This window comes from Hipposideros armiger, unplaced genomic scaffold, assembly GCF_001890085.2.
Source record: "Hipposideros armiger isolate ML-2016 unplaced genomic scaffold, ASM189008v1 scaffold_423, whole genome shotgun sequence".
NCBI classification, from domain to species: Eukaryota; Metazoa; Chordata; class Mammalia; order Chiroptera; family Hipposideridae; genus Hipposideros; species Hipposideros armiger.
In genome coordinates this window covers 1,112,979-1,125,297 of record NW_017731773.1, presented here as the reverse complement: position 1 = coordinate 1,125,297, position 12,319 = coordinate 1,112,979, and the positions used below count along the sequence as shown (strand labels likewise).

The 12,319-nt window shown below is 57.7% G+C and overlaps 1 protein-coding gene across 9 annotated transcripts in view; it reads left to right on the top strand.

Annotated features, from left to right (window-relative positions):
* NDRG4 (NDRG family member 4) overlaps positions 1 to 12,319 on the top strand; it is a 45,392-nt gene that overhangs the window by 25,283 nt on the left and 7,790 nt on the right. For 6 of the 9 annotated variants that reach the window (XM_019664472.1, XM_019664473.1, XM_019664474.1 and 3 more), the window contains exons 2-7: positions 56 to 150; positions 3,461 to 3,505; positions 10,890 to 10,995; positions 11,245 to 11,365; positions 11,449 to 11,511; positions 11,693 to 11,753. In XM_019664472.1, the coding sequence (XP_019520017.1) occupies positions 79 to 150; positions 3,461 to 3,505; positions 10,890 to 10,995; positions 11,245 to 11,365; positions 11,449 to 11,511; positions 11,693 to 11,753 (468 nt within the window). In that variant the 5' untranslated portion in view covers positions 56 to 78. Of the gene's footprint in view, positions 1 to 55; positions 151 to 3,460; positions 3,506 to 7,487; positions 7,631 to 10,889; positions 10,996 to 11,244; positions 11,366 to 11,448; positions 11,512 to 11,692; positions 11,754 to 12,319 lie in introns of those variants that run through there. The other 3 variants (XM_019664480.1, XM_019664479.1, XM_019664478.1) reach the window with 2 other exon arrangements.

Below are 12,319 nucleotides of genomic sequence, written 5' to 3'. Positions count from 1 at the left end.
CCGGACGTCCCCGCCGCATCAGGCCCCAACCCTCGTCCTCGCCCTCCCTCTCCAGGGCTCCTGCTCCACGACGTGACCATGGCTGGGCTGCAGGAGCTGCGATTCCCCGAGGAGAAGCCTCTGCTCCGGGGCCAGGACGCCGCGGAGCTGGTGAGTCTGTCTCCCCGTTGCGGTCCTGGGGCGAAGGGCGCCCCCTCGTGGCCAAGAAAGAAACCGCGCTTTCCCTCCTGGCGTGCTGAACTGACCCTTTAAGGGGGCTAGCCACGCACCAGGAACCCACAGGCCACCCTGAGAAGCCTGGTCCCCTTCCTTGGAAGCGCTCCTGGCCAGGCTTAACATCCAGCCAACCTTGCTGTGGCTTTGGCTGTTTTTGAAGCTGGGAGGCTCTTTTCGGAGAGTTACTCCCATTTCAATGATGAAAAACCGAGGCACAGAAAGGTCAATTCACTTGGCCAAGGTCACACAGCCATCAGGAATGAAGTCTGACTCAACCCCTTGTTCTAGGAGGCCCTTGAACCCCAAGAGGGTCCCCGCTGGTCAGTGCTGCTTCCAGCCAGGGCATGGTGCTTCCCCATCTGCTGGGGCCCAGTCCTAGTCTGCAGCTTCTCGGTCTTTTCCTTACAAGCTCGGAGATATGAGGGCAAGTGTCACCAACAATGCCTCCAGGAGCAGTGGGCAGAGGCACTTGAGGTTGTTATTTTGTCCCCAAGGGCCCTCACTGGGGCTCTAGGTGTTAAATTCCAGTTATTTCTACCCCACACTTGCTTGTTGCAGTGACACCTGGACCCCTTTCTTTTCCCTCCCTCCAAGGAAAAGCAGTGCTCATAGAATTCTGGGGCCTCAGAGCTGGGGGTCTCTGCTGGCTGTGCTTCCCAGCCCCTGTCCGTAATTTACAGATGGAGAGGCCAGGAGCCGCGCCCCTGAACTGGTCTCTGCCTTGCCCCAGCCTCCCCCAGCCTCCCCCAGGAAGGAAGTGAGCCCAAGTGCCACTGAGCTCCACGTGTTGGGACAGAGTAGCTGGCTGGGGCTCCCGGGGCCCAACCCCATGAGGCCGGCAGCCCTGCCCCCAAAAGGGTACAGTCTTATCTTTAAGACAGAACCCTGAGTTAACTTCTAAGTCCAGATTATCTGAGGGCAACCCCCCAGGAATGGTCAGGGGTGGCTGGTGAGCTGTAAAATGTACCTTTTGCAGACCCTTTATTTTCATCGCACTCCCTCCCTGGTCAAGCCCCCATCATCTCTTGTTCAGATGCTTCCAGGAGCCTCCGCACTGGCCCCTTTGCTCTGCCCACCCCTCTGAAAATACATCATGTCACTCTTCTGCTTAAAGCTGGTCCGTGGCTGCCATCTCATTGAGAGGTAAAGCCACAGCCCTTCCTGGGGCCCAGGACGAGACCTGCACCCCACCCTCCACTCTCTCCCCTGCTCACCTCTCCTGCCTCTGGCTCATTGCTCTTCCTGGAACAAGCTGATCATATTCCCAGCTGTCCCCTCTGCCTGGGATACGCTAGCCGAGGACTTTTCAGGGCTGGTCCCTCATTTTATTCAGGCTCTGCTCCAATGCCCCGTCCTCAGAGAGGCCTGCTCTGACCACCAGGTCTAATAATGACACCCCAACATGCTCTGTGCCCGAGCACTCACCACACTCGGGCCGCGCCCTGCAGGCGTCCGGAGCATGGACCCTGTGGGTCCTCCCAGCTCCTAGCACAGCATCATAGGCACTCAGTAATGATGGGCCAGGTGGAAGTTATAGGCTATGATGCAGCTCAGAAGAAAGAAGTTTCTCAGAACTTTCTGAAAAGTCCCTCCTCCCCCCCACCAGCCTTCTTGTGAGGGGAACCCCTGCACCTATCACAAGAGCTGAGGTGTGAGGGTTACAGGGCAGCCTGCACAGAGATGCTGCTGCTGGTACGGGGGGTGCTGAGGGCACACGCCCTGGGCCTGTCTCTTGCACCCCTCACCTCAGCAGGGCACCAGGAGGTGAGGTCTGAGGACAGCCATCGTTACAGCCAGTAACAATGTGACTGTATCCTGATACAGTCACAGTCCCCCAAGCCTGGGCTTCCTCTTTGGGTGTGAGACCTTTTCGTGCACCTGGTTCTCTCTACCACCCGCTTCGCCGCAAGTGCCAAGTGCAGGTGGTTGAACTTGTCCTTCCTTATTTGGAGAGCAAAACATCAGAATTGGTGGTTTTCATTCTTTTCCTTTTCTTCTCCCGTGACTTGGGGCCGTCTTCCTTCCTGTTGCACATTAGTGGCCATCTCCTTCTATTGCTGTATCCTGAGAACATCCTGGTTCTAATCTGATCGTCTCATTTATCCACCTGTTTATTCAGTAGAAGTTTATGGAGCATGTGTGGCATCCAGAGTCCAGTGCAGGACAGCCCAGCCCCAAGGACGCAATAACAGTGAACACTGTGCTTCTCGCTTAATCCTTGTGGACCTTGAGGCTGGGAGGCAAGTGGCCTGCCCACAGCTGAGCAGAGGGCAGTAGAGAAGTTTCTAGACAGACACAGTAGGAGTCAAAGCGGAGGCTGGGCTTATGCTCATCTCCCATGAGGTTTCTTTCCCCAAATCAGACCCAAAGAGGGCGCAGGGTGTCTGAACACACAGGTTCAGCCTCCACTCCTCCGCTCTCCATCTCTGCTGTCTAGTGAAGAGTGGGTGTGTCTGAGCCACGTTCCTCTCATTCTCTAAGTGAGGCTTGTTCATCCAGATTTCTTGTCTTTGGGGAGCCCATTCCATGCCAGGCTTTGTGCTGAGAGCAGAGTCACACGTGGCCCCGCCCTCATAGTGCCTGCATTTAGTGGGAGAAATGGGTGTCAATCACAGACTCATGCTGGTCAGCAAATGAGCCCAAAACCGGGGCCTGGTGGGCTGAGAAAGCGAAGCAGGCAGGCCTGGAACGGCGGGAGAGCTGCCACCGCCTCCGCAGGCCCAGCCAGCTCCTTTGTGCAGGCCAGAACAGCCCCTCGTTCCTCCCTCGCTGCCTGGGCCTCCGCTGTCCCATCTCTAAAGTGGGTATGGCAGTCATGCCCCACTCTGATGGCCTTCCCCGGCCTCTGTCCGTGTGTCCTGATAGTCAGACCTTGAAAACCATCTGTGGGGGAACAGGACAGTGACCAACAACAAGGATTTGGACTCAAAGATTTATCACTTTCTAGCCCTGTGACTCAGCCTCTCTGAGCCTCACCCTACTCTGCTGTCAAAGGGAAATCTTCACATTTTAAATGAGTAGAGAAAATTGATGTGAGTAGCTGCTCATAGGTTCATCCGTTATGCACTTACTAGCCCGATGCTTGGAGCTTGGGAGGCTTTGGGTCACTTTTGTTAACATTAAGATGGAATGGGGAACGGAGAGTGAGTCTGCTCAAGGTCGAGCCCCTGTGTCCCCCTTTCCCCACTCCCCTACCCCTGCAGCCTGGGCCTAACCCCCACCTCCTCTGTTTGCCTTCCGTTAGGAGAACTCTGACACCTTCCTCTTGGCCACGGACACCGACTGGAAGGTAGGTCTCAGCTCAGCCTCCTAAGATGGGGGACTGACAGCTGACTGGCCCCTTACCCACCCAGCCTGGCCCCAGAGAAGGGTCACAGCCCTTCCATGGGCCCCAGGCTGGAGCAGCAAGTGTTGGCACCCTTGCAGCACCAGGAATACCCTCACTGCTCACAGTGGGGGAGATGCCCCATCCCTCCCTGAAAAGGATGGGGGAAGGGAGGCCTGGGGGCAGTGAAGATGGAGATGGGAGGAGGGATGCTGTCACCTGAATCAGCATTTTCCTCCAATGAAAGCCAGCCTGATGCTCTGAAATAGCTCCTGTTTCCATGGCAGTTGTTGCCAGGACAACCATGTCCTCTTTAGTTAGGTGCCAGATTCTCTGTGAAAACTGAAATCGTTCTTTGTTTTTATTCCTCGGCACGATGATTTCACTCACTCGGCCAGCCGTTTCTCCTCTCTGGGTCCCATAGTGGCCCTTTATTTCCAGTTCTCCGAAAATGTCTAGCAGCAGACACAAAGGGAACCTCCCTGGTTCCAGGGCCCAGGTGGCCATCAAAACATACTGAACAAATTCAGACCCTCTGGGACCTTCCTTCTGGCTAGATGGAACCAGCCCCAAGCCACTGCCCTGGCCTGGGCCTGACTTCTATTTGGGTCAGTCTCCGAGCCCCAGCACAGCCCTGGCCTCGTGGTCTGGACGCAAGGGTGATTCAGGAGGTGAGGTGGCTTGCTGGCTCCTCTCCCAAACACGCAGCTCCTCAGGGAGGGTCCAGATCCCGGCCTGTGAGCTGGACCCTGCGTCATGAGCTCCTTTAAGGACGCAAGTAGAGGCTTCAGAGCAGCCAGTGTGCTCGTGCTCTAGTCCCCCAGGAGTTCCAGCTGCAAAGGGCGCTGGAGCTGGGAAAGACAGGATGGGGCCTGGGGACTAGGGAACAAACAGAAGCCCTGGAAGAGAGAAGGGAGGGATATGGCCACGAGCTGGTCCAGGTCCAGCTGGAGATCAGTGCGGTCACGCCAAGGGGTCCTCTTTGTCCTTTCTGCTCTGATTAAGGCTGAGAATGTGTGACAAACAGGCCCTCTTCCTCAGGACAGGGCTGGTGAACAAAAATCTGAGAGCAGCCAGCCCCTGCCTGATGCAAAACACACACACACTCTGGGGGTGGCATGCGAAACGGGACAGAGGAAACATGGGGTCCTTCACACTCGTGTGCTGGGCCCAGCCCAGGGCGGCCGGCCCACGGTGTGTAGGACCCTGGTTCTCAAGACCCTTCACTTGGTAAAGGGCAGCATGTGTCAGAAGCCACCTTATCATCTATTCTGCTTATATCATGAGGAAGCTGTTTTTTGGTTTTTGGTTTGGTTTTTTTTGGAGAAAAGCAACTTCAAGGATGGCCATTATTTGGGCCCAGGATTTTATCCCATTTTGTACCGTGCCTCAGTGGGCCCAGTCAGTGGGAGAGGCAGAAGGACAAAAACAAGAGGTCCAGGTGCTAGCCCTGCCACCTATGGGCCACGTGGCCTCCAGCGCCTGTCACTGCCTCATTTGTACATTGAGACAAGCACCTTGGACCTTCCTAGGTTTCTGTAGGGTCAGGGACGGTGCTTGCAGGCCTTGCACTCAGATCTTCTGCTTATTGTGACTAGTGGCCACTAAAGCATGAAGTCAGAGCCAGGCTACCTGGGTGTGGTTTCTGACTCTATGCTCACTGGCTGTGTGATGTTGAGAAGGTTCCTGAACCTCTCTGTGCCTCCTTTTCCTCATCTATAAAGAAGATAAGATGAGGTGATGTGTATGATGCATTTAAATAGATCCTGGCACATGGCAGATAATCTAATACACGTTTGCTACTCTTAATGTGAAGTCAGGCCCAGAGTGCTAAGGTGCTAGTAAGCCCCACGGCTTACTAGCTGAGTGGGAAAGTTAACTTCTCTGCACTTCAGTTTCCTAATCCTTCCTCATAGACTTGTGAGCATTATGTGTTATACTTGCAGCTACCTGTGCAGTTTTCCCATTTACAGATGTGGGGGCTCAGAGAGGTTGACTGACTTGCCCAAGGTCACACAGCAAAAACGTGGCAGAGTTCTGACTGGTGCCTGGATTTGACTAGCAGGACCTGAGCCTGCCTTGTTCAGCTACAACCACTGCACAGCTCCAGGGAAGGGGCCAATGGTTTGGAGAAGCACGCAGACTATCCCATTTCTTCCCTACCAGACATGGGCAGGGCCCCAGCAGGTGGGGGGTCAGGTCTGGAGTGATATATGCAGCGTTTTGTCATCCTGATAGCAACTCTGTAGGAAAGCACAATTCCCGTTTTACAGTTGAGGAGCCTGAGGCTCAGAGAAGTTAAATCATGCCCACGGTTACCCAGCTTGTGTGTGGGGAGCTGGGACTTAAACTCAGGTCTGCGGATTTGAAGCCAGTGAGCTGAGCAGAAATGGGGGTCGTGGCTTGGAGTAGACGGTGTCCGAGGTCCGCTTCTCACCTGGGTCCAAGGGTGGGAGAGGCCACCCAGAGATCAGAGGTTGGAGTGGGCATAAAATTGGATGGGGATCATGGAGGAGCAGAGGTTTGGTGGCAGAAAGGGGGAAAGGCCGCCTCTTTCCTCCCTTCGAGAACCATCTGGGAGGATCTGTGGACAGGTCTGGGCAGGGCTATGCCTTTGTAGCCTGCCTCAGTGGTTAGAGCCTTTTCCTGCGTCCAAGTAGCTTCAGGAAACAGGGAGCATGGCCAGGATGTGAGGGGCCAGGAGGACACCCCGTTCCACACCCTGTGCCCTGGGCAACCATAGGGTCCAGCCCTCTGCACTGGGCCTCCGGAGCCAGAGGTCAGAGGTGGGGCAGGAAGAGTGGTTGGTGCCCCCCAGGCAGAGGACATGGCCAGGAATAGTGTACATGGCAGGTGTTGACCAGGTCACTAGGCACCCAGAGATGGGGTGACGGCCTTTCCTCCGGCCGCCAGCCAGTGTGCGGGGCTGACGGCGCAGGCTGGGGTGAGTGGCGCACTCTTTCACCAAAGAGACAAAATGGGGGTCTAGGTGTCCAGCACCCCTCCCTTCGGTCTGTCACTCCTGCTTCTCTCAGCCCTTGGGCGCCCTCCTCTGCCCGCTACCCGGCCTATGTCCTCTCCTCCTCTGCTCTCCTTTGCTCGCCCTCCTCCTCTGTTTTCTCTCTTGCATGTCTCTAGCCAGTTCCCCACCCAAAGCCTTGCTGCTCAGGAGGACAGGGCCTGAGGCAGCGCATGTGTCCGGCTCCCTAGAGATCTGAGAGCCATGCTGGTTGGTTGGTCCCAGGAAGAGGTCTAGGTGGGTCTGCAGGATAGGGGCAGGGAGGACAGACCTGGCGTGTGCCCCTCCCCATAACCTTCCTTTTAGCAGTGTGGTCATGCCCTGGGTGTGGAGGCTGCTGTAGTTAGTGGAGACCTTGGGTGGAGGGAGGGGTATGTGGAGAACAGTACCCTGGAGCAGGGGCACGTCCCAGGTTGCCCCAGAGAGCAGTGACTCCCCACACCTTCTCAAGGTTAAGTGATACAGGCCTTCCTAATGTGAAGGCTGGGCTTGGGGCCCTGTCAGGCCCCTCACTGATCCAGGGTATGGGCCAAAGGCTGCTCTGTCTGGGGCATGCCTGTGTGGCCTGCCCTGCCCTGCCCTGCATTGGTGTGGGTGTCCGTAAGAGGTACCTGTGTACCTGACACAGAGAGCACCTGTGCATGTGGTGGAGGACCCCTTGTGCAGCTGTGGCTGTCGGTGTGTGCTGGGGGCAGGTGGAATACAGGGGCTGGGGACATAAAGGATGATGTGTTGCTGGGGTGGGGGTGGGGCTAGGCCAGGCGGAGCAGGAGCAGGGTGAGCGAAGACCTCGGAAGCCAATTGGAACCAGGCTCTCCCGACAGCCAATCTGGGAGCTAGGGTTCCAGGCGAGTGAGTGGCTGCTCAGAAACCCCACAGGGAGGAGGGGCGGGCCTAGGACAGGCAGGCTCAGCATATAAATGGCCCTGGAGGGCGCCCCATCACAGAGCCGCTGGCCTCCCGCTGTAGCTGCCCCCTCCCTCTGGACCCCAGTGACTCAGGCCTTTGTTTGCTCTTCCTCATCGAGGCGGATCGCCTCCCTCGGCAAGATGCCCGAGTGCTGGGATGGGGTGAGTGAGGGTTGTGGGGCGACGAGGTGGTTGGGAAGGAAGGGGCGGGATATCCCCCTGCCTATGTCTTATGGCAGATCTGCCTTCAGTCGCTTCACCTTGTGGGGGAACTGAGGCAAGGCCAGCAGGTTCTAGCCCCTGGTGGCCCTGGCCTGCAGCAGCGATTGGGGATTGCCTGCCAGTCAGGACATGCCAGAGAGGGCTGAAATCTGCATAAAACGGACCTGTCTGTGACTTGGCTGTAAGCCTCTGCGGACCCGTGTGCCAGCGTGTGTACATATCACTGGCATGTGCCCTCCGCCTGGCACGTGCCAGGCTGGCAGCTGCCTCACGCCTGTAATCACCTCAGCCCTGGGTATCTGGGTGTCTGTGTGCGCAGGTGTCTGCCCTCCTGACCCTGTGGGGTTGTCTTGTTTGTTTGGGTGGCTGCACCGGAGTACGAACTGGACAAACAGCCTCTTCCTTTCTTAGGAAGTGCTTGCAGCTCCTTCGTGGTCCCCAACGCACTGCGAGGAGGTCTGGGGTGGGATGCTAACAGGGCCTTCAGTACTGGGTCCTTGCGGGGGAGGAGACGCAGAAGGATCGCGTGGTGCCTTGTTTTGTGAGTGAGGGAAGGCAACGCTGGAGTCATGAGCCTGCAGGGTTGGGGGCCCCCGGTGGGCGCCAGGGCACCTCCTCCTGCCTTGGGTGCTGTTCGTCTTCCTCAAGGGAGAGGCGGGGCACACCTATCCCTCCACCTGCCACTCCCGCCTGCCCTGCAGGGTCCGCAGACCGCGCGCGGGCAAGGATGCCAGCCTCCCCGCCTTTCCGCTGAATGATTGATACGGGTGACGAAGAGCCGCACTAGCCCGCCCACCCTTCCACCCCGCCTATGCCCTGCTCCAAAGGCCCGCAGCCCTCAAGGTCACGGGCGAGGGGAGACGCACAGGCTGAGGGGGGATTAGCTGCCGCAGTGCCTCCGGCTGGTGCCCAACTGGGGGCGGGGGGCGGGCCCTGACGTCACTGGGAGCCAATGGGAGCGGTCCGTCTTGGGAGTTGGGGGCTCCGAGCTCCTCCGGCTGCCGCCTTTGGGGCGCCCCGGGTGTGCAGCACCCCGAGAGATGAGGACACTCGGCCTTTATCTGGCTGAGCTGGGTCTGAGCTCCTGGGTCGGCGGGAGGGTTCAGCCAAGGTCACTGGGCCGTGCGCGCGGGAGGGGTAACCAGGCCGATGGTCCTGACAGCCCTTCCCGTCCCTGGGGAGCTGAGCCTTAGCAGGCGCTGCAGAGGAGTCCCGCCGCCCAGGGGATGACGACGGGGCAGTCACACCAAGGCTAGGAGGGGACAGTCACCCCATCACATACACCCAATGGCGGGCTGGGTGTGGAAGACTGCCATCGTGGGCCCTGACTTGTGCCTGAAAGGACGAGGGGTGACCCCGTGTCGCCGAGAAACTGCCCTTCATGCCGCAGGAAGCGCATTGCAGCTCTTGTGCAATGGGTGCCCCTCTTGCCTGCCAGCCCCGCCTTCCATAGCACTGTGCACCCCTTCTGCCCCCCACCTGTCCTCCAGAGCCAAGTGTGTGGGGGTTGGCGATGCGGCATGGCCCCGCAGCAGGGAGCCGCAGGGACCCGCCGCTGTGGAGGGGCTGCCTGCTCTGGTTGCCTGCTCCGCAGTGTCTTGAGTGGAGCTTCATCTCCTCAGAAAAGGCAGCCTTCAGTGCATAGCCCGGAGGCCTGCACCTGGCCTCGCCTGCCCTGCCCTCTCTGGGCTTGACCTTGGGCAAGTCATTTCTCCTTTCCCAGCCTTAGTGTGCTCCTCTGTGGCTTGGATCCCTGTGAGAAGGAGAGGAGAAGACCCACGAAAAGTGTTCAGTGAGTGGACAGTGAGCAGGAGGTGTTCCTTGTTTTGACGGCACCAAGAGAGGATGAGCCTGGGACGCGGGGAGGCTGCGGTGGGCCTAGGCCCACCCAGAGGACGACAGGCTTTATCGAACAGGGCCTCACAGCACAAGTGTGGCTCCCAGGGGGTGGCCTTTGGCCATGGGCTTGGTACCACCTGTCACTCCCCGCTGGAGACACAGGCCTGGACAGTGGTCCTCTGAGCCGAGACCCAAAAGGCCGGTCCCCGAGAAGCTGTCTCCTGCTTCCCGTCTCCCCTTTCCTGTTGGGGTCAGGAACTTAGGTTCTCTCTGAAACTAAGGGTCCCCCATGTGTACAGTGGTGGGGGGACAGGAGGGGGAGGAAGAGCTCCTTCATTTTTACCGACACCTGGCACGCAGTAGGTGCTCAGTCATGGGCTGTTTCCTTCCTGTCCTTGACCCTAACCCCACCTCCGACGCCCTGGCCCAGTTCCCAGGGTCCTGTGGTGCCGGGCAGTCCTGTTTATTCAGCTCTGACAGACCCTCGTGGTGTTCCCCATTGAGTGGCCCAAAGTGACCTGTTTGCAGAGGGGTCAGCCAGCAGGGTGCCTTCCCAGGCTCAGGGACACCACAGCACAACAGCCCCCTTTCTGGGTCCCCCTCCAAGTGCTAAACACTCCTCAGACATCAGCCTTAGTTCTTACAGAGTCCCTCTGAGAAGAAGTGGCTGAGGCATAGAAAAGTGGTGTACCCCACTCAGAGTTGCAAGACTAACGACCCCAAACAGTAAAACCAAGGGCATGAACACAGGAGTATCCCAGAGTGGCCACTGCAGAAAGCCTTGGGAAGGGTGCTGTCTAACCAGGTCCTACCTGAGGCCTTGAGGATCACCAGGGTTGGTTTTCCAGGGGGAAGGAGCAGCCTGGAAGTGGAACCGGGTGTGGGGGTCGGAGGCTGGGCTTGATTGGCATGGGGGTGGTACCGAGGATTCTAGGCCCGGCTGTTGAGGTGATTAGCCTTCAGGATCAGCCGCCCTTGAAGGAGTCCAAGGTGGGGAGGAACGCTGTGAGGGCAGAACTCAGGCTGGGGTGCCAAAGCTGTCCTGGGGGGGAAAAGGGTGGGGGGGACAGCGGTGAGATGGGGAAAAATGGCCTCGCTGGACCCTGGAGGGCTGAGTGCAGCAGGGCCTGGACCTGGGCCCTGGCAGTGGCTGCGCACCCCATTGTCTGGTTTGCCGAGGGGACCAGAACGTCCCTGTGCATACCAGTTCATGTCCCTGTGCCGAACACCCCTGGGTAGGGTTTCTCCATCTGTTATGTCCTCTCTTCTGGGCTCCGAGAATAGGATGCCCACCCGCCGTGGGGCATGGAGGCCACACCACAGGCCCAGCAGCCCAACAGCCCCTTCCTCTCCCCTCCAGGAACATGACATTGAGACGCCTTACGGCCTTCTGCACGTAGTGATCCGGGGCTCCCCCAAGGGGAACCGCCCGGCCATCCTCACCTACCATGATGTGGGCCTCAACCGTAAGTGCAGCCCAGCCTCATCCGGCCTTCCCCTGCCTCGAATCTGCCCGAGCAGTGAGGCCTCTCCTCCCTTCCCACAGCGCCCCGCAGATCCCTGCCCGCACTTGGCTCTGTGCCTTGAGCCATTTGGGTTTTGGCGTCCCCCCCCCCCGGACCATGAGGCGGAGACCTCTGCTTTACCCTCCGTCTCGGAGCCACTGGCCTCCCTACCCCTCTGCTCAGCCACAGCTGAGAGATGTGTCTTTGCAGACAAGCTGTGCTTCAACACCTTCTTCAACTTTGAGGACATGCAGGAGATCACCAAGCACTTTGTGGTGTGCCACGTGGATGCTCCGGGCCAGCAGGTGGGGGCGTCGCAGTTTCCTCAGGGGTAGGTACCCCGGAGCCCCCTCTAGCTTTCCCCAGCTCTGTGTCCCAGGCCACACCTGGGCCTGAATCCTACTCTGTACGCAGGTACCAGTTCCCTTCCATGGAGCAGCTGGCTGCCATGCTCCCCAGCGTGGTGCAGCACTTTGGGTGAGTCCCCCCCATCCCCTGCCCCTGTGCTGGGGGCTACGGGATGCCCACCATCACCACAGAGCCACCGGGCTCCAGCTGAGGGCTGAGGACTGAGGGCTGTGGGTGGGGTCTGCTCTGGATGGCATTCATGGGAAATGGCACCCCTAGCTCTAGAGTGACCAGCCATGCTCTCCACCAGGTTCAAGTACGTGATTGGCATTGGTGTGGGAGCCGGAGCCTATGTGCTGGCCAAGTTTGCAGTGAGTCTTCCCCCCCACCCCCACCCCCACCCCAGGGCTGGTCTTCCCAGGGGCAACTCTTCAGCTACAGGAACTTCAGGCTTCTTTCTTCTCCTCCTCGCCCCACTTCCTCTTCAGTTAGAAAAGCCCAATTTTTCTTTTGTTCCTCCAAAGAAATTAACTTTTTTAAAAAGAGGTTACTTTTTCCATACATTTCCTCAAAAGACTGTAAACTGTAGCTTAACTATTATCGGAAGTCAAAATTTCTGTTAGCAACAAACTACCTAATTGTTCGAGCCACTGAATAAGGATTATCCTAACTACTCATTCACCGGTTAGGGTAATATTTAAACATGAGTCATGTTTTCACCAAAAATTACACTCATGTTAAGGTTGCGAGGTTTAAAGAAAGTCACATTTCAGAATCATCATGTTGGAAAGGAGCCCACAAGCTTTTCATCTCTAAAAACAAAAACTTAATTTTCAGGATTCAAAATATGCAAAAAGAAATAGAGTTTTCAACTCCAGTTTCAATTTCAACACTTAACCATTTTGTTAACTGTAGACCATTCCCTGCCACCCCAAGC